Below are 25,824 nucleotides of genomic sequence, written 5' to 3'. Positions count from 1 at the left end.
CTTAGCCAGCAGTTTCAAATTTCCTTCAATGTCGCCTGCTCTGGCCCCCGGAAGACAATTGACTATGGTTGCTGGTGTCGCTAACTTCACATTTCTCAAAACAGAGTCGCCAATAACCAGAGTTTGATCCTCGGCGGGTGTGTCGTCGAGTGGGGAAAAACGGTTAGAGATGTGAACGGGTTGGCGGTGTACACGGGGCTTCTGTTTAGGGCTACGCTTCCTCCTCACAGTCACCCAGTCGGCCTGCTTTCCCGGCTGCTCGGGATCTGCCAGGGGGGAACTAACGGCGGCTAAGCTACCTTGGTCCGCACCGACTACAGGGGCCTGGCTAGCTGTAGAATTTTCCACGGTGCGGAACCGAGTCTCCAATTCGCCCAGCCTGGCCTCCAAAGCTACGAATAAGCTACACTTATTACAAGTACCATTACTGCTAAAGGAGGCCAAGGAATAAATAAACATTTCACACCCAGAGCAGAAAAGTGCGGGAGAGACAGGAGAAGCCGCCATGCTAAATCGGCTAAGAGCTAGTAGCTACGCTAAGCTAGCCGATTCCTAAAAACACGCAAAGTGAATAATGTGTAAATAATTTAGAGGTGATTCAGCAGAAGGAGTGCTTTAGTTAAGGCACGTAAAGATTACACTGGGAAACAAATCGTAATCTAGATAACTAGATCAATCTAACTGCGCAGATTAAACAGCTAACAGATACAGAAAAACACAGCTGTGCTCCGGAACAGGAAGTGATACAATACCGCAGTGAGAGCCAACCACCAGTAGAGGCAAGCAAGAGATCATTGATAATCAAAAGTATATCATATACATATATGTGTATATGTGTGTGTGTGTGTGTGTGTGTGTGTGTATAATTTGTATTCAATTCAATTTTATTTATATAGCGCCAAATCACAACAAACAGTTGCCCCAAGGCGCTTTATATTGTAAGGCAAGGCCATACAATAATTACGTAAAAACCCCAATGGTCAAAACGACCCCCTGTGAGCAAGCACTTGGCGACAGTGGGAAGGAAAAACTCCCTTTTAACAGGAAGAAACCTCCAGCAGAACCAGGCTCAGGGAGGGGCAGTCTTCTGCTGGGACTGGTTCGGGCTGAGGGAGAGAACCAGGAAAAAGACATGCTGTGGAGGGGAGCAGAGATCAATCACTAATGATTAAATGCAGAGTGGTGCATACAGAGCAAAAAGAGAAAGAAACACTCAGTGCATCATGGGAACCCCCCAGCAGTCTAAGTCTATAGCAGCATAACTAAGGGATGGTTCAGGGTCACCTGATCCAGCCCTAACTATAAGCTTTAGCAAAAAGGAAAGTTTTAAGCCTAATCTTAAAAGTAGAGAGGGTGTCTGTCTCCCTGATCCAAATTGGGAGCTGGTTCCACAGGAGAGGAGCCTGAAAGCTGAAGGCTCTGCCTCCCATTCTACTCTTACAAATCCTAGGAACTACAAGTAAGCCTGCAGTCTGAGAGCGAAGCGTATTAGTGATATGAATCGTACAACAACTCACGATTCAATTCGATTCCAATTCTTGGGGTGATGATTCTATTCAGAATTCATTTTCCATTCAAAGAGCTCTGAGAAATAGTTATATTACTTAAAAAATGTTTATGTTTAAGAAAATGCAGCTTTACAAGGTTAATCAAGTGATTCTAGATGTAATAGTTATATTACTTAAAAAATGTTTATGTTTAAGAAAATGCAGCTTTACAAGGTTAATCAAGTGATTCTAGATGTAAATTTACTTATCTGCTTTGCTCGTTCAGAGTTGGCTGGCAGTTTAGCGAAGTGATTGTCAGTAGTGGGCAGATACCGCTGCTCCGCTCCTTTAGCTCCGGGTGATGGCGTTGCATGTGGGCTTGCGGATTTGAAGTGTTTCCGAGGTACTTGACTTTCATTTTGCAGATTTTGCACACTGCATAAGTCGTGTCAAGCTCCTTCTTATGCAGCAAATAATAAAATCCAAATGCGCCCAAACATTTGCCTTCAGCAAAGACAGTGCTGGCTGAATTAGCTCTTCCTCCACCATGCTAAGCTACAGCCACTGAACTCTGCAGCGCACGAGTGTTTGAAGCACACCGGACCACCCCCCCCACCCCGTACGCTGTAGTACGGAAGCCGTTGCCTGACAAACAGTACACGCAGCGAGTAAGCCAGATTATGTTTAAAAAATGCTTTAAAAAAATCGATTCTTGGACATTTTGGATTGATTCATAATCGTAATAAATAAGAATCGCGATTTGGACGTGAATCGAATCCCCCCCCGACACCCCTAATATGTATTATTGTTATTTATATATCTTTGTATGGTAGAGAAGCTTGAATCTTCGACTGGACTGGGATGCTTGAGGTGAAGACGTTTCGCTTCTAATCGCAGAAGCTTCCTCAGCTAAATTTCTTGCTCTGGTCGTCTGACTTCTGTCTTGACTCTTAGAAGAATCAAATTTAAAACGAACAATTGTTCTGAGTCATTTGGGTGCCACATTTTACAGAACTGATTTCACTTTTTTTTTTTTTTTTTTTTTTTTACAGAAATATATGAAAAAGAAGCTGTTTTGACTTCAAATTTGTCAAGATGCACAGCCACGTCTATGGCACTGACCCTGACCTACGCCATTTTTCATTGAGTTATTTATGCAGTGATACTTAGTGCTGAGTGGAGATGATGTGACCGCGGACAATTAAGGATCCTACACTTTTCTCCAAGAAAATGCAGTGGATGTGCAATCCTCAAAGTAAAGTACAGTATCTGATCTACATGAGAAGAGGAGCGTTTGGAAAGTTGAGCATTTCAGTGGTGAATGACGGGTTCTAGCAGTGAAATCATGACTTCTTTTTTTTTTTTTTTAACCATCGCATTTAGCTGGAGTCATCGTGGTGGATCTTGTATGGATATATCTGTTAATTTGGTGCAAGGTTTACACTGGATACCTTTCCTGATGCAGCTCCAGATCTACAGTGTGCATGTTTTAATGATGGTAGAAAACCAGAGTCCATGGGAAAAAACTTACAAGGTCCACGCAGAAATAACTGGGCATTGGTGGACTTGAAACTGGTGTTGCAGACCAAACGGTCCACCTAAAAATCAGCCCCCCGATGATGCGGTTCACGGGTTATCACCTCGTTTCTACTTCAAACTGCACACCAGTCATCATCTATCTCAGTGACGTATATCTGAAGCTTTTCTACAACAATCATTATCACATAAATTCAGCATTATTTCATTATAAAAAGTGGTGGAAGCAATCAGAGCGCCACAGCTAAACGAGCTGCTAGCTGATGCATTCACTGTGCATCGGACATTTCAAAGCATCATGGAATTTTGCCTCATTTCTGCTTAAGACTTTAGAATGATTTAAGAGGTTTTACTTTTATCATCTGATGGTTAATAATCCCATTAATCCATTTGATTGCTTTGGGTGAAGACAGTTCGTTTCAAATGTGCTGCTGTGGACCGAAATGACGCATGTGCAGATGCAAAAGGCGGACCGATTTTTAGGCGCGGACCGTTTGGTCGCTGTGGTGCAAGTGTGCTGACCATTGTACTCTACACTCAAACCAATCAACTCGGGCAAACGATGCAGCCTCTGATTATATTTTAATAATTTGCTTTGTACAAAAGGTATCTGTCAATTGCACAAGTCTGGATTTGTTAGTTAAAGGCTGTTTTTATGATGAATGACATTATTCTGCCAACAGTAAAATTGGGTTCTGTGGTTCTGAAGATTCAGTTGTTCACATTAAACAGTGAAAAGGCAATATTAAACGTTTCATTGATCTCTTTTAATCAAAAGGAGTGGTCTTTTGTGTTTCTCCTGTTTGTGTGGGCTGGAATGTGTCCTAACATTGAGCAGTTAAGGAGATAACAGTTTACTCCAACACTTCTGGAATTTGACCTATCCTGCCCTTCGTGTAGTTTCATTTTTTTTTTTTTTCCTGCAGTTTTCCTACATGATAGGATTTGCATTGTGTGTGTGTGTGTGTGTGTGTGTGTGTGTGTGTGTGTGTGTGTGTGTGTGTGGTGTGTGTGTGTGTGTGTGTGTGTGTGTGTGTGTGTGAGAGCGGGAGATCAGGATGTAACCTTCAACAAATAAAAATAATTTCTGATTGTAGATTGTTGGATGTTGATGTGGTGGTGTTGTGTGTCATAGGCGGAGGCGAGACTGGCAGCGAAGAGGGCAGCTCGTGCAGAGGCCAGGGATATTCGAATGAGGGAACTTGAACGGCAGCAGAAAGAAGTACGTAAGACATAATGGACCCAAGTGGAAAATCTGCACTGTAAAAAGTGCTGCTCCCAATACAAACCTCCTGTGGCTATGAACAGGAAAATTAGGTGGCCTTTTTCTTATTCTGGTACTTTGTCTTTTTTCTTTCTTTGGAGAAGAAAATTCTGTAACTACCTCAGTGTTTTGCAAGCAGCTCATTTTCATCTACTGGCATGAGACTTCCGGAAAACCAGCTTGCTTATGATTCCTAGAGCTAAAATTAATTTGAAGAGTTTACACAGTTAAACACAGTAAACTGAAAATGCTGCATGTGCACAAAGGAAACAAAAATTGATACAACCACAGTGGTGTCAGAGTGGATCAACCTTGACTTTTCAGCACTTTACATTTACATTTATGTGCCATATGTGACTGAGTAAAGTATAATTATGTTTTTTCTGGCATCTTCATCTGCCCAGCTGTCTTACCACTCATCCAGCAGTAGCAGCAAAAAATGGGGTCAGATTCACCAGTGGATGGTAGGCCTGCAAGAGAGTGCTGAAGTACTAACACAGTCTGCGGTGTGGGACCGAGTCCCAGTCAGCCCTGACTGTCTCGCTGCACTCCACTCACTGACTACGTATATACTGTACCTCACGGTGGAAATATGCCTCTGCAGTGTATTTGTTTTGGAGACACCATAATCTGTGACTGTGTGTATTTGTAGAGCAGCTTTGGCCTTTGACTTTATTTAGAGTGGGTGAGACTGCATGGAAGAAAGAGGTTTGGTTTGGACCGGAGTCTCTACTCCTCCATTCTCAAATAACCCATGAATGGATGAATGGTTTTGAATATAACTGCATTACTTTCACACAGAATTAATGTGCACAGTGTGTTTGTGTGTCATCCACATACTAAAGCTGCACAGAGATTTCAGTGTGTGCGGGTCAGATGGTATTTTTCAGAGAGCAGATGAAGCAAAAATATGCACTCTGAGCTTTTCTTAAATATTCAGTCCCTTCAAGAACTGATGTACATTAAATTAGTTTTACAAGGATGGGGAATAATGGTAAAGATTATATATTAAAGGTTAAATGGGTGTATGAAACCAGTCATTTTAAGTGTTACTGCATTGCATGTGTTTTGATGCAGGTTTCATTCATGTGTATGAAATGTGAACACACACAATCACTGTGTCAATAACAAAAAAGTGTGTGTGTGTGTGTGTGTGTGTGTGTGTGTGTGTGTGTGTGTGTGTGTGTGTGTGTGTGTGTGTGTGTGTGTGTGTGTGTGTGTGTGTGTGTGTGTGTGTGTGAGAGAGAGTGAGAAAGTGAGTGAGACAGAGTGCTGACTCAGAGCTAACTGATTCCAAAACAATTATGCTGGTTTTCTGCTTCAGACATTCCCATAAAAGATGGCACATATCGGCATTTGATGCCTCTCCTGACCAAATGGACCAGTTGCATGCCAAATACTCTGTATTTATTGCTGATTGTGTGCATGAATTAGTTTGTGTAGTCATTTTATTTCCATATTCAAAGCTGTTAAACTTTAAACCAGATGCATCAGACTTAAAAATTATACTCAAGAGGTGCATTTAGATCTGACTCTGGCCTTTAAAGGATAAGTGCAAATCACTTAAATTTTTAATGCAATTTTTTAAATTTACGTATTCAAAAAATGGCTTTAGATGTCTTAGTGGTGGAATGATCGAACCAGAACTCGTGCAAGTTATCGATCACTTCATTATGGATTGACTCAAGTGATGCAGTCATTACTCGAGTGCAGGAATTCTGCTGCCCCGCCCACATTTAGTCTCCATTACATTTTAATTTTAAGTTGAAGAGCAGTCCTGTCAAAATATCTCTACTGCCAAACTTCCTTTACTGTTTGATTCCTGCATGCTGTGTACGCCATGCAGCCACACAGAGAAATGATCTGTAGCTATTTTGACATCATACCAGCAACACTTAACACTTTCACTGGACTTACTGACTGGGTAAGAAGGAAAATATAAAAAACAGTTTTTTGAAAACTATTTCAGTGATTAAAAATGGCCACATGACTGCTGTCAGGCTCCTTTCTGCTTTTCCCTTTTACCAACATCTGGATTATACGAAAGGAACAGCTGATGGCAATATTCTTGGAAAACATTTGATAGGATGCTAACTATGAAATCAGCTATGAGAGTAAAAAAAAAAAAAAAAAAGCGCCAAACTAAATGCATGCTATATATATCTAGGGAATAACCCTGTTGTGTCTGATGATTTGCAGACGTTCATGCTGCATTTTACGGTCACAAATTGAGTTTTACTGGCAACGCGTTAGCGGAGCCGGTAAAAAATTTGGAGATGTTTGATTTCATTCCCAGTCACTTCACACTCTGCTTCTAACCTGTTCAGTGCACATGGGAGGTCACTGCTTGATGAAGCCAACAGAACCACATCACCCACAAAAGCAGTTGGGATGTTGTGTAAAATGTAAATAAAAACATAATACAATGATTTTCAAATCCTCTTCAACCTATATTCAATTGAATACACCACAAAGACAAGATATTTAATGTTCATTCTGATAAACTTCATTGTTTTTGTGCAAATATTTGCTTATTTTGAAATGGATGCCTGCAACATGTTTCAAAAAGCTGGGACAGTGGTATGTTTACCACTGTGTTACATCACCTTTCCTTCTAACAACACTCAATAAGCATTTGGGAACTGAGGACACTAATTGTTGAAGCTTTGTAGGTGGAATTCTTTCCCATTCTTGCTTGATGTACGACTTCAGTTGTTCAACAGTCCGGGGTTTCCGTTGTCGTATTTTATGCTTCATAATGCGCCACACATTTTCAATGGGCGACAGGTCTGGACTGCAGGCAGGCCAGTCTAGTACCCGCACTCTTTTACTGCAAAGCCACACTGTTGTAACACGTTAACTGTTAACTGTGTTAACTGACAATGGTTTCCTGAAGTGTTCATGAGCCCGTGCGGTAAGATCCTTTACACAATGATGTCGGTTTTTAATGCAGTGCCACCTGAGGGATCAAAGGTCACAGGCATTCAGTGTTGGTTGTTGTGTGGGCCGCTGAAGAGGAGGTACTGCTGGCTCTCCACCACCGGATGGCGCCCTGCTTGGAGTGCGGGCTTCAAGCACAAGAGGGCGCCAGAACCACTGGGAGTGACAACCGTCAATCATCCTCAACACCAGCTGTCACTCATTCATCTCATCATCATCATCACCATAAAGGCCGGGCGGCGACTCCACCTCCTCGCCGAGAAATCTCCTACGATTCAAGGTAAACCTCTTGCTGTAATTATTGCGAATAATAATCTGATCTGTTTTGCAGCTGTTTTTCCTGGTGATATTCCTTATCTGGAATTTTTGGTGTTTTGGTGTGACTGCGACGACTTCGCCTCACATCCCAAAACCAATAAGTGGTAAACCGGAGCTGCACGTGTGTATGATTGGAGGTGGAGGTTCTCCCTCCAAGAAGAATCATTAATCAAGGTTGCTGGGTGTGAGGATTCACACTCACCACCTTCTGTTTCTGTCTGCCTGCAGTACCAGGGCCGACAACGGAGGACAGAGACCACCTGGGGACTCAGGGCTTGGCGGCTTCGGTGTTCTTCAGGCCGTTGGTGGTAGAAGCGGTGTGGGTCCCGGCTCTTCGTTCATCCGAGGTCTCCTATCTTCGAGCCTGCCCGCAGTCCTCTTGTGTATGATTGGCAGTACCCTTGTTTATATTACGTTGTGTTCTTGTGCAACATTAAATTGTTACTCCTTCCCTTATCCATTGTCCGTTCATTAGCGCCCCCTGTTGTGGGTCCGTGTTACGACACCTTCCCAACATTGGTTTTCGGCCTTGCCACTTACATGTAGAAAGTTCTCCAGATTCTCTGAATCTTCTGATTATATTATGGACTGTAGATGATGAAATCCCTAAATTCCTTGCAACTCAACTTTGAGAAACATTGTTCTTAAACAGTTGAACTATTTTTTTTCACGTTGTTGTTCACAGTGTTGATCCTCATCCCATCTTTGCTTGTGAACAACTGAGTCTTTTGGGGATGCTCCTTGTATACCCAATCATAACACTGACCTGTTTCCAATTAGGTGTTCTTTGAGCATTCATCAACTTTCCCAGTCTTTTGTTGCCCCGTCCCAACTTTTTTGAAATGTGTTGCAGGCATCCATTTCAAAATGAACAAATATTTGCACAAAAACAAAGTTTATCAGTTTGAACATTAAATATCTTGTCTTTGTGGTGTATTCAATTGAATATAGGTTGAAGAGGATTTGCAAATCATTGTATTCTGTTTTTATTTACATTTTACACAATGTCCCAACTTCGTTGGAATTGAGATTGTAAGTAACTAAGTGATGTTACTAGTTGGTAGTAGCTTGTTAGCCTATATAAACTGATATTGTGGTGGTTGTAGTAGTAATATGCAGTGCAGATGTGCAACTCAGTCAATCAACATTAAGGTCTAGACACTTCTTAATCACTCTGTTTTTTTAATTCACATGTATTTTCATCAGCTCTGTCTTTAATCAGTTAATTCTCATGACTTCCACTGTTGAGGACACGCCCTGTAATGTTACATTCTGATTTAGTGATGTAAATGATGAATGTAAGAAGGGAAAAATGACTAATCAGATCTCTTGATAATTTATCACTCATATTTTTAATCCACATACATTTTCATCACCTCACATTATTATTATTATTTTTTAATCACTGTGGAGACTGCATTGGGGGGGGTGTTGCTGTGCTGTAAAGGGAGAACACAGTGGAGCATGTGTATGGGAATGGTTTTGATTAGAAACACAATGGCCGGGTTGTTTTGCATGGTTTTAGCTTCACTGAGCAGCTGTTTGGTGTTGTAGTGAGCTTGTTTGCCCCCCTGTTGTGGAGCCTCTGTAGGTTTTGTGTCTGATCTTCACCAGTGTTCTTTTTGACTTTAGGCTGATGCAGAAAAGGCCAGAGCCTCTAGTAGTAGCAGATCCAGCAGCCGCCATCGCTGGGTCTGTATCCCTCCCACACTTCCTCTTTCTCTGCCTGTCTTTCTATTCTTCTTTTTCCTTTAATCCTTTAATTGATCGCTTATCACACTTGTTCATCTCTGTCTGCACTTCTACTGTGACTCCATGTTTCCACTTCATCAGGAGTTGGGTGATGATGTCACGTCAGTCCGGAGCCACAGGGTGCGTACATGATGTAATGCCTGGTATTTTGGACACACTGGTTTGTACTAAAGCCAGGGTTCTTGTGTGGAAGACACTTATTTTACTGAATTAAGACGATTACCGTATTTTCCGGACTATAAGTTGCACCAGAGTATAAGTCGCACCAGCCACTTTATCCATTATAAAGAAAATATAAACCATAAATAAGTCGCACTGGACTATAAGTTGCATGGATACACAGGTATGTTAACTTAACATGAAAAGTTCAGATGATAATATTGTGACGGCTACCGTTTTCAGATGCATATTTCACCAGTCACAACTTGTAATCTGCAGAGTATGATTTTCTTTTTGGTGGCATTTTTTTCAGGCCTTCTCCGTTGTCTTGTTATCAGTAATGTTGAAATTTTTATTTTTCTATGGTAGTCAGAAGTTGCAGGAACAGTCACACAAGCCTCGAGTGCCCTCTTGTGAGCTGCATTTTACCTACGGATATGTTTGTATTTTGCGGACCACACTGCGAGCCGAACCATAACCCGCACCATCGCTGAACAGTTCTTTTCTAACATATTACCCGCTGTGGACCGTAGTACACACCAGGTGTCAGCTGCCGATGTTCGTGCAGCACCTACCTGCGCAGCTCATGACCTCCCCGTGGTGTCGACGCCAGCTCCTTCCAAGTGCAGAAGCTAATCCTCCGCCGTCGCTCACCCAGTGCTCCCACACAGCTCTCAGCATCAACTTAAACACTCTGCTCACACTGATATCCAGGGGTTGAAGCTGTTTGGTTAGTCCTCCCAGAATAACAGCAAGCACTGTGTTCGTCTGCTTCACACGCTGTTTCACAATCATTGTCTGGGTGAGGTGAGGAATACGCGTCCAATGTTCTGTTCTCTGATTGGTTACTACGACCAGTGTGACCTATAGGGCGGCTGCCATACTACAGTGCCCATGATGCATTGCATTTCTGTTTCCGGGGGCCATTTTAAAACATAGAGCGACTCTGTCACGTAAAATTGTTTTATTACGGTAAATTAATTGAGAATCTACCGGTATATTTTTCATTTATAAGTCGCTCTGGAGTATAGGTTGCACCTCCAGCCAAAACATGTAAAAAAAACAAAAAAAAGTGCGACTTATAGTCCGAAAAATACGACACATGACTTTGGTTAGTCCTTTTATTGGTTTGTGTCTAATTATGGTTATACAACCCCTGGCAAAAATTATGGAATCACCGGCCTCGGAGGATGTTCATTCAGTTGTTTAATTTTGTAGAAAAAAAGCAGATCACAGACATGACACAAAACTAAAGTAATTTCAAATGGCAACTTTCTGGCTTTAAGAAACACTATAAGAAATCAAGAAAAAAAATTGTGGCAGTTAGTAACGGTTACTTTTTTAGACCAAGCAGAGGGGAAAAAAATATGGACTCACTCAATTCTGAGGAATAAATTATGGAATCACCCTGTAAATTTTCATCCCCAAAACTAACACCTGCATCAGATCAGATCTGCTCATTAGTCTGCATCTAAAAAGGAGTGATCACACCTTTGAGAGCTGTTGCACCAAGTGGACTGACATGAATCATGGCTCCAACACGAAAGATGTCAGTTGAAACAAAGGAGAGGATTATCAAACTCTTAAAAGAGGGTAAATCATCACGCAATGTTGCAAAAGATGTTGGTTATTCACAGTCAGCTGTGTCTAAACTCTGGACCAAATACAAACATGGGAAGGTTGTTAAAGGCAAACATACTGGTAGACCAAGGAAGACATCAAAGCGTCAAGACAGAAAACTTAAAGCAGTATGTCTCAAAAATCGAAAATGCACAACAAAACAAATGATGAACGAATGGGAGGAAACTGGAGTCAACATCTGTGACCGAACTGTAAGAAACTGCCTAAAGGAAATGGGATTTACATACAGAAAAGCTCAACGAAAGCCATCATTAACACCTAAACAGAAACAAACAAGGTTACAATGGGCTAAGGAAAAGCAATTGTGGACTGTGGATGACTGGATGAAAGTCATATTCAGCGATGAATTTCGAATCTGCATTGGGCAAGGTGATGATGCTGGAACTTTTGTTTGGTGCTGTTCCATTGAGATTTATAAAGATGACTGCCTGAAGAGAACATGTAAATTTCCACAGTCATTGATGATATGGGGCTGCATGTCAGGTAAAGGCACTGGGGAGATGGCTGTCATTACATCATCAATAAATGCACAAGTTTACGTTGATATTTTGGACACTTTTCTTATCCCATCAATTGAAAGGATGTTTGGGGATGATGAAATCATTTTTCAAGATGATAATGCATCTTGCCATAGAGCAAAAACTGTGAAAACATTCCTTGCAAAAAGACACATAGGGTCAATGTCATGGCCTGCAAATAGTCCGGATCTTAATCCAATTGAAAATCTTTGGTGGAAGTTGAAGAAAATGGTCCATGACAAGGCTCCAACCTGCAAAGCTGATCTGGCAACAGCAATCAGAGAAAGTTGGAGCCAGATTGATGAAGAGTACTGTTTGTCACTCATTAAGTCCATGCCTCAGAGACTGCAAGCTGTTATAAAAGCCAGAGGTGGTGCAACAAAATAATAGTGATGTGTTGGAGCGTTCTTTTGTTTTTCATGATTTCATAATTTTTTCTTCAGAATTGAGTGATTCCATATTTTTTCTCTCTGTTTGGTCTAAAAAAGTGACCGTTACTGACTGCCACAATTATTTTTCCTGATTTCTTATACTGTTTCTTAAAGCCAGAAAGTTGCCATTTGAAATGACTTTAGTTTTGTGTCATGTCTGTGATCTGCTTTTTTTCTACAAAATTAAACAACTGAATGAACATCCTCCGAGACCGGTGATTCCATAATTTTTGCCAGGGGTTGTAAGTAACATTTCTTGTAGGGATTTTGGCCTAATGTTTGACTTTATCTGTTTTTGTTTAAAGTCTAACACATCAGCTGTACGTGACTTGGGTTCTAGCAAAAGTCGTTCCAGCTTCCGTAGAAAAGACCTGATGGTGCGTTGTGTGTATGTGTGTGCACGTGATGGCATAACTTATTTAGTTGTGTGGGTTTTGGCTGCTAATGGTGTCATTAATTCCCCAGCATGTTAGTTTCACAGTAACGCAGTTTCAGAGTTTCATTCCTGACCACTGATACCATTTTATAGAAACGTACGAGGTCTGTCAATAAAGTAACGGTCCTTTTTAATTTTTTCAAAAACTATGTGGATTTCATTCATATGTTTTTACGTCAGACATGCTTGAACCCTTGTGCGTATTCGTGAGTTTTTCCACGCCTGTCGGTGACGTCATTCGCCTGTGAGCACGCCTTGGGAAGGAGTGGTCCTGCCCCCTCATCGGATTTTCATTGTCTGGAAATGGCGGAATGAAAAGGACTTTTTTTCCATCAGACTTTTTTCAGAAGCTGTTAGAGACTGGCACCTGGAAACCATTCGAAAAATTTATCTGGCTTTCGGTGAAAATTTTACGGGCTTCACAGAGAATAAGGTCTGTTACTACAGCTTTAAGGACCCCTTTAAGGATGCTCGGTGCACCGCGCTCCGAGTTGCGACGACGCGGCACAAGCCACCGGACCATTTCTGAGCTGATGGCTCTGTGGATACGAGACCATCGTGTCCTCTTTCTCTGGTTATCACAAGAGCTGGACATCAGCCATTTTCTGGCAGATTTCACTTTTAACAAGAGATTTTGTCATGGAAAGCCGCGCTGAGGCTTCGCGCGTAAAGACCGATTCGCTTTGGAAGCGAGACAAAGGAACACCTCCGTTTCGGCGTGTCAGAGGACAAGTTTGGACATGTCTATCTCGGCTTTCAATGCTTACCAGTCCAGTAAGTATCAGTGAAATTGTGGAGAGCTGGACATGTCCAAACTTGTCCTCTGACACGCCGAAACGGAGGTGTTCCTTTGTCTCGCTTCCAAAGCGAATCGGTCTTTACGTGCGGCTTTCCATGACAAAATCTCTTGTTAAAAGTGAAATCTGCCGGACAATGGCTGATGTCCAGCTCTTGTGATAACCAGAGAAAGAGCACACGACGGTCTCGTATCCACAGAGCCATCCGTTTAGAAATGGTCCGGTGGCTTGTGCCGCGTCGTCGCAGCTCGGAGCGCAGCGCACCGAGCGTCCTTAAAGGGGTCCTTAAAGCTGTACTAACAGACCTTATTCTCTGTGAAGCCCGTAAAATTTTCACCGAAAGCCAGATAAATTTTTCGAATGGTTTCAGGTTTCCAGGTGCCAGTCTCTAACAGCTTCTGAAAAAATTGATGGGAAAAAAGTCCTTTTCATTCTGCCATTTCCAGACAATGAAAATCCGACGAGGGGGCGGGACCACTCCTTCCCAAGGCGTGCTCACAGGTGAATGACGTCACCGACAGGCGTGGAAAAACTCACGCATGCGCACGAGGGTTCAAGCATGTCTGACGTAAAAACATATGAATGAAATCCATATAGTTTTTGAAAAAAATAAAAAGGACCGTTACTTTATTGACAGACCTCGTATGTTGCCTGAATTCATATGCATGCAGTTGACGTGAAACCTGTCACTCCTTCAGTAATGGAGAGATTTGTGGCTTGAAATGGTGAACAAATTTCCATTTGTTTACCCGGTCTGTCAGTTGCTAGGTTTGCATGAAGGGTTCCAGTCTCAGTAGAATCTAGCCAGACTGGAATTGTTGTAATCAGAGAATCCACAGGTATATTTAGATAGATACATATATTCATAATTGCTCAAATTATTCAGATTGGTTGGTCCATGATTGAAATGATTGGTTGTTACTGCACAAATAGTGAGCATGTACAGAAAGTTACATCTGTAGAGGACAATCTTATCGTTCATTTACATGGCTCGTGGCACTGACGTCACGCGCAACATGCGGTTTTGTGTACACAGTTGTATTGCACGGCAAGCTCCACGTACACCACAACATGGCTTTTGCTGGATCGTCGGTGGATGGCCAAGCTAATTTATCCAATATAACTAAAGCCCTCAATCCTGAACATCAGAAGAGGTATTTAGAGAAAATACAGAGAATCAGCGTGGTTCCTAACAATATTTCTCTCCAAAAATTCACCAGTTTTATTGATTTTGAGCAGAAGCCAGACATGCGATATCCAGACATTTTCAACTACTTTATCAACACTCCATCACCCTACACAGGAGACACACTGAAGACATATAAAAGCTTGGATGCCTACAGCTTCTTCAGAACTAGATGGGTGCAGAATGTGGTCATCAGTCGGGCTGCTGATGACATCTCAGTAATAAAAGCCTGAGTAGTAAAACTTGCATAAACAGTCATCGTATAAACCAGATATTCACACTCACCAGCCACAAACAAACATTCTAATGTTTTGTATGGTTTTCCATGTAATAAACACTGCATATAATGGCGTTTTGCTCACCTCTGACAAAATGTCCTGTCCGAACGCAATACATTTCCATTAAAAACCCCTCGCATGTACGGACAGAGACGTCTGGATGTGCACATTAACAGATGTATGAAATTAAAGTTCAGCACTGACACTCACTGATTAGAGGAACTTGAGCACAGTATTTCTGTGATTAACAGTTTGGGTGTTTATTTTTTTCGAACTGTGCTCAGACACGGGACCCCCAGTCTTTGGTACACCTGCTAAATCGGACACCACAAAAGGCTGTCATTTGTCACTTTTACATTTTCACTCTTTCCTCTCCTGTTGTATTTTAAAAGCTTTTGCAGTGTGCCCGCTGGATCAAATACATTTGGCAGAAATGACGCTCAAATGACCCGCAATTCATGGAGGAAATTGTACACCTTACCTTTGGTTTGGACGTTGATTGTATAAAGAAGAGCTTGTTGGGGGACAAATTAATCCAGAAAAACCATAATCCAGAAAAATTGCATTAAGACACAACTGAGAACTTTAAAACTGTCGCACACGCTGATGTCATTGCATGGCCACAGAGTTGCAGAAGCATAAATCATGCTTTAGAATTTTACCACTCTGCATCTGACTTGGAAAAAAAGAGTGACTCGACTAAATGTAGTGCGAGTGTACCCATTAAGCCCACTAAAATCTAAGTTTCACTATTTTTCCTGTATATTGACATAATTTGTAAGTTACATCATTTGCTAAAGGGCAACATTTACCTCTCATTTCAATATTTAGTAATTAGCTGATGTACAATTTAAAAAAAAAAAAAAAAAATTTTAGGAAAAAAGTCAAAAGTCTGGAATAGGCTTAATTGGTGCCATGGTACCATTTAAGCCCATGTGTGTTCCAAATAATTTCATAACATCACTTATTGATACAATAAACTTGTTTAATGCAATAATTAATGCATAAAATATAATTATTGCAATATATTTTATAAATGACAGTGAAAAGTTTTTTTTTTTATCTCTTTTGAACAAGATCATCATCTGAACAAATGACATACATGAAAAACAGTGCAGTACACAACACACAACAATGAATCAGTTAATTTAGATTAATTTTAGGCACTTCGGACAGTTCAGTGTTAATTTAGATTAATTTTAGGCACTTCGGACAATTCAGTTAAAAATAAACAGCAATGTATTTATTAGATAACAGTGAACATGTCTTAAAAAAAATCCCTTTGCAATAAAGATCATCTGAACAAATGACATTGGCTCAACATTGGCTGAGGCCTCCCATCTAGCCACAGACAACTGTTCCAATTTACGAATGGTAAGCTCAGGATGGAAACGTTTAAACCATTTGCGTCCTGGCCTCCCATTAGTGAATGGACTCTGAAGATCATTATCCAGAATATAGTCCTCAACAAGATCTTAAAGGTCAGCATGGGTAAGGCCCCTTCCTCAGTCACAGAGGACCCGCAGAGATTATAAAAGGACAGAAACGGTTGTGTAAGGGACTTTAAGATCACATCAGTTTTGTCCTTTCATCTTAGACTGAACTTGTTCTGTGCACTCTAGCCTCTTGGTCACAGGCTACCTGAAGACTCTCTGAAATGTCTCTCTCTACCACTGAACTGAGGAAGATCTCCTGTCCCTGTTGAGCATCAACTCTGACCTTCTCCTTCACGCTTTCCCTCAAAGATTTTCTGTCCATGCCACATTGTTTTGCAAGCAGAGACAAATTCTTTATTGCTCCGTCATGGTAAAGGCAACATGCCTCTGCCATTTTTGGATAGGTGCTGTAGTTTTTTTCTCTTGGACATTTCCTTGTTGAAAACAAAGACATCTATATTCATAATCATACCAAGATACTTTACATTTTATTTCTGTCTAGCGCGCATTCGTTCTCTCTCTCTCTCTCTCTCTCTCTCTCTCTCTCTCTCTCTCTCTCTCTCTCTCTCTCTCTCTCTCTCTCTCTCTCTCTCTCTCTCTCTCTCTCACACATCAAGTAGATCAGTAATTTAACATCACACAGTGAACTGTTACTTTTAAACACTTCTGAACAGAAAAATGTATTTAACTTGTACTAGAGGAAATTCTCTATTGAAATACATGAGGTGGGCTTAAATTGAGCATGCTGGTCTTAAATGGCTCCGCCATGAGGAACGCATAAAAAGGACAACGCTTCCTTTCAAAATGTAATGGCCCGGTCACATGGCTTACGACGATTCCTGAACAAAGGGGGGGAAAAAAGTAAAAAAGTCATAAATCGAGAAAAGGTGGACGAATGAGCGTTTGACTTTTCCCATCACTGAATAGATTATGAATCAAGAGGGCAAAAGAAACAAAAGAGGAACAAAATGAAACTGAAGCTAACGTTGAAACAAAACGCGCCTGGAGCCACTGCTGGAACAGTGTGTGTCTGCATCCTGCTCTGTGTTCCAGGACTCGGTGCTGGGATGGAGCTCTGTAGTGCCTGAGTCCTTGTTTGTCTCGCTCTCAGTGCTGAAACGAGACGGGAAGCTTAAGCCCAGGTTACACATAGACGGTTTTGTCGGCGGGTAGTACGTAGACCGAAGTTTGCGGTAGTTCCGGCTGTTTTCGCGGTGGAAAGAGGCGGAGCATTTCACCGGCGTGTTGAGCGCCGTACTAGCCGCAAATACGAGGATAAAACTCCACTAAATCCGCCAAATAAAGCGGCGTTTTGACACCGTAGCATCCAGCACACGTCAAGCAATGGGGGTTAATACCCAGTTCTATCCTTTACAATTGCAGGCTAAGACACGCGTGAGAACGGCGGTGTTCTGCTGCCGCCGATAATGCCCTGTGTACCACTGGTTTTATCCAGGCAAATCCTGCGTTACTCCAGGAACTGGAGTAACGCATATAGGCACCGCCCCCAGAGCATAATAGGCTGAAGCAGCAGGGATACATGCCTCTGTCACTGCAGGGCGAGGGAACTCATCCTCAGCCTTTTCCTCTCCTTTTCCCCCTCCTCAACGTGTTGCTTGTCTCCACCACAGGCCATCCCTCTGCTTCTGAACCAGACCTCTTGGTAAGTCCTTGCCACTGCCAATTTTCTTTTAGGAGGCATACTGGAGCTTCTCTGCAAAAATATCTGTAGCTGGCCGCGAGTGAGAGGCCTGCATTCAGCGTGCTAGCATTTTTATATTGACCGCCGCCTATCGGCAGTTTGGAACGCCATTAACCGGGAGGTGGCATTTAGAACGGCGTACTGTCCGCTAGCGCCGCCATTTTGTCTGCCTCTGTCGCCAGTTAAAACGCCTTTGAGGACGCCGATGTGGGCTCTATCGCTGTTTTACACGTCGTTGGTTAGGGATACAATGCCGGCTGCCAAGTACGGCGGTGTAAACTGCGGCACTACAGGAAGGGGCAGGATGAAACGGCGATTAAAAAGTATCAAACGCCGTTGTTCGCGTTGTCTCCGTCGTGACGTGAATTCTCCAGGAGCGCTCCCGGAATTATTCGACACGTTGAATAATTTTTTCGCCGATTCCCAGTAAAGCCGGAACTAAGCCACGCCCTCTAGTGCCGGCGTTAACAACGCGTGTGATCCTTAAGACGGCCAAAAACTCTTCCGGGACGCTTCCGAGAGCTCTTACCGCCTATGTGTAAACGGGGCTTTAAAGTTTGCTTGTGACTTTAAATGGCAATATTCTCCACTTTTTTGGGGGGGGTGGCAGGATACAGAAGGACTCTGAACTTTGCGATCTGATGTTCCCATCCCTGTCAAGGAAGCAGTGTGTCCTGCTGTACATCTTCAAACCTGGGTGCCATTTGCTGTACTGTTTGGAGAACGGAGCGCATTTCCACAATGCAAAAAAAAAAAGAAAAAAGAAATGAAGGCAGGAGTGCGGCAAGGGCTACACGCTACAGAACGCACACATTAAAAGCAAACATACACAGCTGCAAGCAAAGCACTTCAGTTTTTTATTTTTTAATTGGAGCAAGATGGAACGCGATCAGCTTGCTGCGCTCCTGCAAAGACACCCCCCCCCCCCCCCCCCCCCCACTGCGAACAAATACGCAGTGATCAAGGATCACTTTCTAAGAACTTTTGAACTGTCAGACTGAAAGGGCCAACAAGCGCTTCTCTCTGCACAGATTGGAGGACAGCAAGCCTTTACGAGTTCATGGACAGAATGCTACACACCGGCCGGGCTTTTTGTGCAACAACTCTCCTCTCAGGTGCACACAGCACTGGAATAACACCACGATCACAGACTGCCATGTGCTGGCAGAAGAGGCCGACAAATTCTTCCTGGCCGGCCGGCACCACAGCATGACAGCAGCTGCACTCGCCACATCACACGCAGTGGCAGAAGCCCCACACTGCACACACCAGCTCTGCCGCGGAGGAGCTGCATCTCTCCACCACAGCAGCACTGACAAACTGGCTTCTGTACTGTGTGAAAACATTCAGCTGGTCGAACAAAGTCAAACTAACACTAACGTTACAAAAACTCAAACGATTAAAAAAAAAACCTCAACAGCTACAGCAAAACAAAATACAGATGAATTGAGGCTTTCGGCGGCATTTGTTTAAATTTTTCAACAGTTGAAAATCCTGATGAAGCACCAGCTGCAGGAATGAAGCTGCGCGAAGGTTAAACAATGCCAACAAAAGTCCAGATTTCTTGTTTCATTTTGGCTTTGTTGCACTTAAGTGCCGTGTGACCGGGCCTTAAGATATGCTCACAAAGCTACGCATGGAGCCTAAATATGAGGTCTATTAGAAAAGTATCCGACCTTGTTATTTTTTTCAAAAACCATATGGATTTGAATCACGTGTGATTGCGTCAGACAAGCTTGAACCTTCGTGCGCATGCGTGAGTTTTTTCACACCTGTCGGTTGCGTCATTCGCCTGTGAGCAGGTTTTGAGTGAGGAGTGGTCCACCCCTCTCGTCGTTGTTTCATTGCCAGGAAATGGCGGAATGATTTGGCCTTTTTTTCCATTAGAATTTTTTCAGAAACTGTTAGAGACTGGCAGTTGGAAACCATTAGAAAAATTTATCTGGCTTTCAGTGAAAATGTTACGGGCTTGATAGAGAATGAGTGTTACTGTCGCTTTAAGGACGGCCCCCAGCGGCTGTGGGGCGCGCCGTGCTCCGAAGCCGCCATCCACAGGCTGAATGACCATTTCATTTCTAAACGGATGGCTGTCTGGATCCGTGACCATTGTGTGCCATTTCTCTGGTTATCACAAGAGCTGGACATCAACCATTTTCCGGCAGATTTCACTTTTAACAAGAGATTTTGTCATGGAAAGCCGAGCGGAGGCTTCGCGCATCACGATGGATTCGCTACTGGAGCGAGACAAAACCACCTCCGTTTTGGTCTCACAGGACGGCTTTGAGATGGCGTTCAGCCAGCTGTCGGTGGTTTTTCCATCGAGTGATTATCCGAGAAATTGTGGATGTGCCTGGACATGCCAGAACATGTCCTGTGAGGCTTCATCACGGCGTTGCTTTGCGCCATGCGGCACCGCCGCGACGCGCGGAATTCCTCCGCACGTCTGTCTCAATGTGCCGAAAAAGTGCTGATGTCCACATCTTTTCACAATTTCTGTGCTAGTCAGATGACGTCCCAGATAAAACACAGCGTCCAGCTTGGAAATGAACGGCACATTCCACTGTTACAGGAGTTTTTGTCATGGAAAGAGGAGCGGAGGCTTCGCGCATCGCAGCGGTGCTGCATGGCGCAAAGCAGCGCCGTGATGAAGCCTCACAGGACATGTTCTGGCATGTCCACAATTTCTCGGATAATCACTCAATGGAAAAATCACCGACAGCTGTCTGAACGCCATCCCAAAGCCGTCCTGTGAGACCAAAACGGTGGTGGTTTTGTCTCGCTCCAGTAGCAAATCCATCGTGACGCGCGAAGCCTCTGCTTCAAAATCTCTTGTTAAAAGTGAAATCTGCCGGAAAATGGTTGATGTCCAGCTCTTGTGATAACCAGAGAAATGGCACACAATGGTCACGGATCCAGACAGCCATCCGTTTAGAAATGAAATGGTTGTTCAGCCTGTTGATGGCGGCTTCGGATCGCGGCGCACCCCACACCCACTGAGGGCCGTCCTTAAAGCGACAGTAACACTCCATATTCTCTACCAAGCCCGTAACATTTTCACCGAAAGCCAGATAAATTTTTCTAATGGTTTCCAGCTGCCAGTCTCTAACAGTTTCTGAAAAAAATTCTGATGGAAAAAAAGCCCACAGGCGAATGACGCAACCGACAGGCATGAAAAAACTCACGCATGCGCACGAAGGTTCAAGCTTGTCTGACGCAATCACACGTGAGTCAAATCCATATGGTTTTTGAAAAAAAATAATAAGGTCGGATACTTTTCTAATAGACCTCGTATAGTTTGCGTCAAACATTACAGCAGTTACTACTGTGCACACATTTAGAAATATAAATTTTTATCACTGAATATTAGCATGTACTCGCTGTAGTTTGCATGCATTTTGATGGGATGTACCATTTAAGCCCATCTTTAAAAAAAAAAAAAAAAAAAAGCTAATTTATGAAATTAATCAGCTCCACAGAGCAATTTATGATGCATTTATCTAAATATCAGTTAAATGAATGCCAAATGCTTAATATTTGTAGCTGGCAACCTTAGTTCTTGTGGCAAAGTAGCATTACCAGGGCTACGTGTGTTAGCATGAGATTAGCTATGTTTGCTAGCTTATAAACTCATCCTTCCATTTGAAGGGAAATAGTATAATTTGTCAAAAATACTATTCATTTATAAATCAAAATTAGTACATTTACCTCTTTTTTGACATAATATTAATGTACTTAAAGATGTGGCTGAAACTTGCTGAAAATGAATAAAATCTGATAGGTCTCAAAACACCAACATTTTTGGGTGTCTTCTTGTCACTGTATACTTTTGGGTGGGGCTAACTCAACATTGGGGAAATGTGATTTGTATGCAGTAAAAAATGTCATAGAAGTAGCAAACCATTTGATTGGATGAAGTAATGGATGGCAGAATATATGTTTTCTTTTTTGTAAATTGACATCAAAGTTGAAAGTGGGCTTAAAGGGTCCATGGACTTAATGGGTACACTTGCCCTAATCTTTTTAATGGCCATAATGCCCGCCGCTTATTTAATTTAGGCGTTTATTTTTATAATTTGTGTAGACAGTCGTAAATAAAGTGAAACAGCACACTTGCAAAACATAGGGCTCAATCATTTGCCATTCATGCAGTGTGAAAGTTGCAGTATGGCTGCCTAGGCACATATCACGTGATCTGTGGCGTCACCTGCACATTATCTATAGGCATTAATGTTGTCCTTTGAAAGAGATTATTAAAGAATTCAGTTCTAGACATTTCATTCTCACTGAGTTTATGGTTTGTGTTTAGGTTTTCAGTTCTGATTATTAGTGGATTGTCAGGGTGTATGTAAACATAGATATTGTTAAATATTTCAAAGTACTTTGTCCATCTCTGTGCTTCTGAAGTGTAAACACCAGATTAGTGCAGTGTAGTTGTACTGTTAAAGCCCCCTGACACTTACATGACATTGATCCATGCACTTGCATGCGCTCTGCCGTGCACACTTGTCTCAAACGCATTGCAGCTTCATGCAAGTGCGCAAAGAAAATTATGAAATATTCAAAATGTCCATCACACATTAATTACATGAACATTACGCAAACAATTCAAAAACACTGCGTGTGAGTGCGAATGATTGCATCAGCGCACCGCATCAGAGCGCAACTCATCTGAGTGATTATAACGAGATATTAAATCTATCATAAACATACTTTTACAGCTGCACACAATAAGGGATGAACATGCAACTGTTTTACCAAGCTATTACAATATAAACATGACATTTACGTTTTTAGACGGCTCCAAATACGTTCTCCACTTCATTAAGCATGCTCGCGAAAAGCAGCAGCTGGAGCGCTCCTCTGTGATTCCGGAAGCGATTAGAGCCATTTTCAACAGCCAACTCTGAAAGATAATGATTAATCCGCAACAAAATAATTATTTTATATAATTATATGGAACAAAACATGGCATCCAGCTGGGAACACAGCAGGTGGGATCATCACAACGATGTGTGTGGATCAAAGTCATGCAAGTGTCAGGGCACCTTTACGTTTTTCAGTGTATGTACTTGCTGTGTATAGTAAGATAAGGTATGTCAAATAATAATCTGGTCCTGAACCACCATCTTGTATATAGGTGCAGTTTTTCACAGTAAAAATGAGAATTCACATCAGAAAGTGTGGTTATTAACATGTTTACTTTAACCTGCATAAATATTCACAATGGTCACATTACAACTATTTAAGTATATTATTGCTAAACAAGTACAGTAATGATATATAATTGTTGTGTATCACTGACCAGACTCTGACTCTGCCGCATCCTCAAAAACTGTAGCTTCTTATTTAGTGACAAATTGAACCTTGTATGGAGCTTTTCCTGTGACTTCCCTTTTTTTTTACTTTAGTTAAAATTGTTTAAATTGCCACATAGAATAGAATGACACTCCTCTGCCTCCCTGTGTTTCTTGCTGCACTCAGCTGCACAGAACGATCTTCATTGTAACAGTTTAAACAGCCCAGCTCCAACAATAATGTAATGTCATTTAGATAAAACTTTAAGCTACAGAAAAGCTGTGCAAACTGGAGAAATTGAAAACTTTAGCTGTTCTCTGTACGATTCAGTGTGGTGCAGCACTTGGACTCAACGGGAGTCATTTTGAATTCTCTGTTAGCTTTTTCATGTTTCACAGCAGAGTCACAAACAACTTGATTGTCTTAGACGGACATAGAATCGGCATTAGGGATTGGAGCATTCCTGCTTAAAGCACAGAAAAACCCCAAAGTCTGAATTTTAGGTTCTTGCAGTGTTACTTGGCTGGCAGGCCAAACCCTGCTTCACATACTGTACAGTATATTTGATCTTTCTCTGCTCATAATTCCTTTCTCTCTCTTCAGTCTGAAGGCTCCACTAGCGCAGTCCTCAAGGGCTCCCGCTCCACTGTATGTATCTGTCTGATAAGCATACATTTATCTCTGCTTCTAAGCCCTGGATCTTCGTTTTATTTTACTTTGCTTTTTGTCTGGTTGAACAGAGTTCTGTGTATAATGACCTGCATGGCCATAAAAAGGCTTCATCCAGCTCCCACAGGAAGGACCTGCTGGTCAGTGTTCCCCCTTAGTGTTGTTGTCCTTACTGCAGGCTCGAGCATAACACCAGCGGTGTGAGCGTGTGATAGATCTGTATAGGTTTGACTAATCTTTACTTTATGTCGGCTCACGTAGACATTACCAGTTTGTTTGTCAAAATCGTATGACATTTGAAGATCAGGTTTATCATTGTCATATTGTGTTGGTCCCCTTACAGACTGGACTGTACTATGATCAAAGGAAATACACCAGCCTAACGAAGACCAAACTCCCTTCTCTACCTTCTACCTCCTCCTATCAGCCTCGGGTCGGTCCTCCTCTCAGCACCATGCACGGGCTAATCCTTTTGAGTGCAGACTGCAGCAACAATCCAACTGAATCAGGCTGTTCATAGATTATCTTCTTTATTGGATACTTTTAGTATATACAGTTGTGATAACAGTATACTGCAGTCATGGGTGTTTGTGTGTCATAAAAAGGATCAAAGTGAGAGAGTTGTTGTAGCTAAATATTAAGTCTGTTCTAGAAAGCCATAGCTTTCGTTTTACAAGGAGACATCGCTTTACACTGCTGTGGCTCATATGTTCATTTGAATTCATGTAAATTACCTGTTGACCGACAAAATGATGGCCAGTGTAGGTCGCACCTGTCAAAAAATTACCACTTGAAGAGGTAAAAACTTCCCCTCTGCATTATCAGATCTTGAATTTGTTTTTGTGTGTGTGTGCTTGAGTGTGCGTTTGTTGTTGTAGTGTATGTTTTTACTGGTATTTATTCTTTTATTATTGGAGTTTATTTTATTTAATAATTATTAATAATGAATATGTGATTTTTCAGTATAAACCACATTCGTCCGTCTGAGGGCCCATGGCTGAGCATCAGCTCACCCTCTTTTTTGTAGAGAGTTGGTTAAACACCTACCCAATTTAAATATTTTTAGTTTATTAAGCACCCATCTAAAATAAATTTATTCTGTGATCCCTAACACATTGTAAAAAGTCTAAAACAATGAGTTTTCACAATGTTTTTCTCATCCCTTCCACGTCTGACTTGTGATGACGTCATCCGTTTCACCTGTGCTCTTATTGTGAAAGATTCTTGTGCAAGAAATGGGAAGTGTTAAGTGACAATGTGGCTAGCTTTGTACAAACCCCAGTCACATGGTGAAGGAGCTATGATCAGTTTGTTTGTGTCTGACAAAAGTCCTCTTTCCAGCCAGCAAAATGAGTTCCTTGTCAGCTGATGTGCACAGAGTTTTTCAGAAAGTTTTGTGCGTCTTTAAAACTTCAAGGGGGAGTTCAGATGGATCTTTCCTGCTGCCTGGACATTTGTTTGTCCTTTTGAATTTGAGAGATTTGGACACAGAAAGAACACACAGTGTTCTGGACACAAACACGGAGAAAACAGAGTTCACGAGTTGACAGGGACAGATTGGATCTTCCACTGTTTTCATTGAGAGGCTGACAGGAAAATTGACATTTTATCTTAACGAGCAGGAATCATGAACAGCAACAAACTGATTTAACTGTGGCGTCACCTGCATTTAAACAAGGAGGAACTTTTGAAGGTTCCATGAGTACCAGAGTTTTCTGCTTTAATATAAATGCTGTGCAAAAATGTTTCAGTGTAGTATTGTCCACGCGGTTAATATTGAAACCGACCGTGCACGTCACATCACTTGTTTTTTTTTTCTGCTGAGATGAAAAAACAGTTTAAGAGCCAGAAACATCAGCTGACAAGGACCACATGTAAGAAATGGCAAAAGGATAGGACAAAAACACCCAGACAGGTGATTTACTCTTTGTTTGTAAGGAAATCGGGCATTTTATTGAAATGGGCGGTCCAGGTTCGTG

The 25,824-nt window shown here is 42.0% G+C and overlaps 1 protein-coding gene across 21 annotated transcripts in view; it reads left to right on the top strand.

The window, feature by feature from the left end:
* The window catches only part of lrrfip2 (leucine rich repeat (in FLII) interacting protein 2), a 122,232-nt gene that overhangs the window by 64,703 nt on the left and 31,705 nt on the right, over positions 1–25,824 (top strand). For 8 of the 21 annotated variants that reach the window (XM_034185621.1, XM_034185626.1, XM_034185616.1 and 5 more), the window contains exons 3-10: positions 4,159–4,245; positions 4,692–4,751; positions 9,178–9,237; positions 9,376–9,417; positions 12,352–12,423; positions 23,780–23,824; positions 23,917–23,985; positions 24,189–24,278. In XM_034185621.1, coding sequence (XP_034041512.1) covers positions 4,159–4,245; positions 4,692–4,751; positions 9,178–9,237; positions 9,376–9,417; positions 12,352–12,423; positions 23,780–23,824; positions 23,917–23,985; positions 24,189–24,278 — 525 coding nt within the window. The remainder of the gene's footprint in view (positions 1–4,158; positions 4,246–4,691; positions 4,752–9,177; positions 9,238–9,375; positions 9,418–12,351; positions 12,424–23,779; positions 23,825–23,916; positions 23,986–24,188; positions 24,279–25,824) is intronic. The other 13 variants (XM_034185631.1, XM_034185629.1, XM_034185632.1 and 10 more) reach the window with 5 other exon arrangements.

Source organism: Thalassophryne amazonica, chromosome 13 (assembly GCF_902500255.1).
Source record: "Thalassophryne amazonica chromosome 13, fThaAma1.1, whole genome shotgun sequence".
Lineage (NCBI taxonomy): Eukaryota > Metazoa > Chordata > Actinopteri > Batrachoidiformes > Batrachoididae > Thalassophryne > Thalassophryne amazonica.
This window is presented reverse-complemented; position numbering and strand designations above follow the sequence as displayed.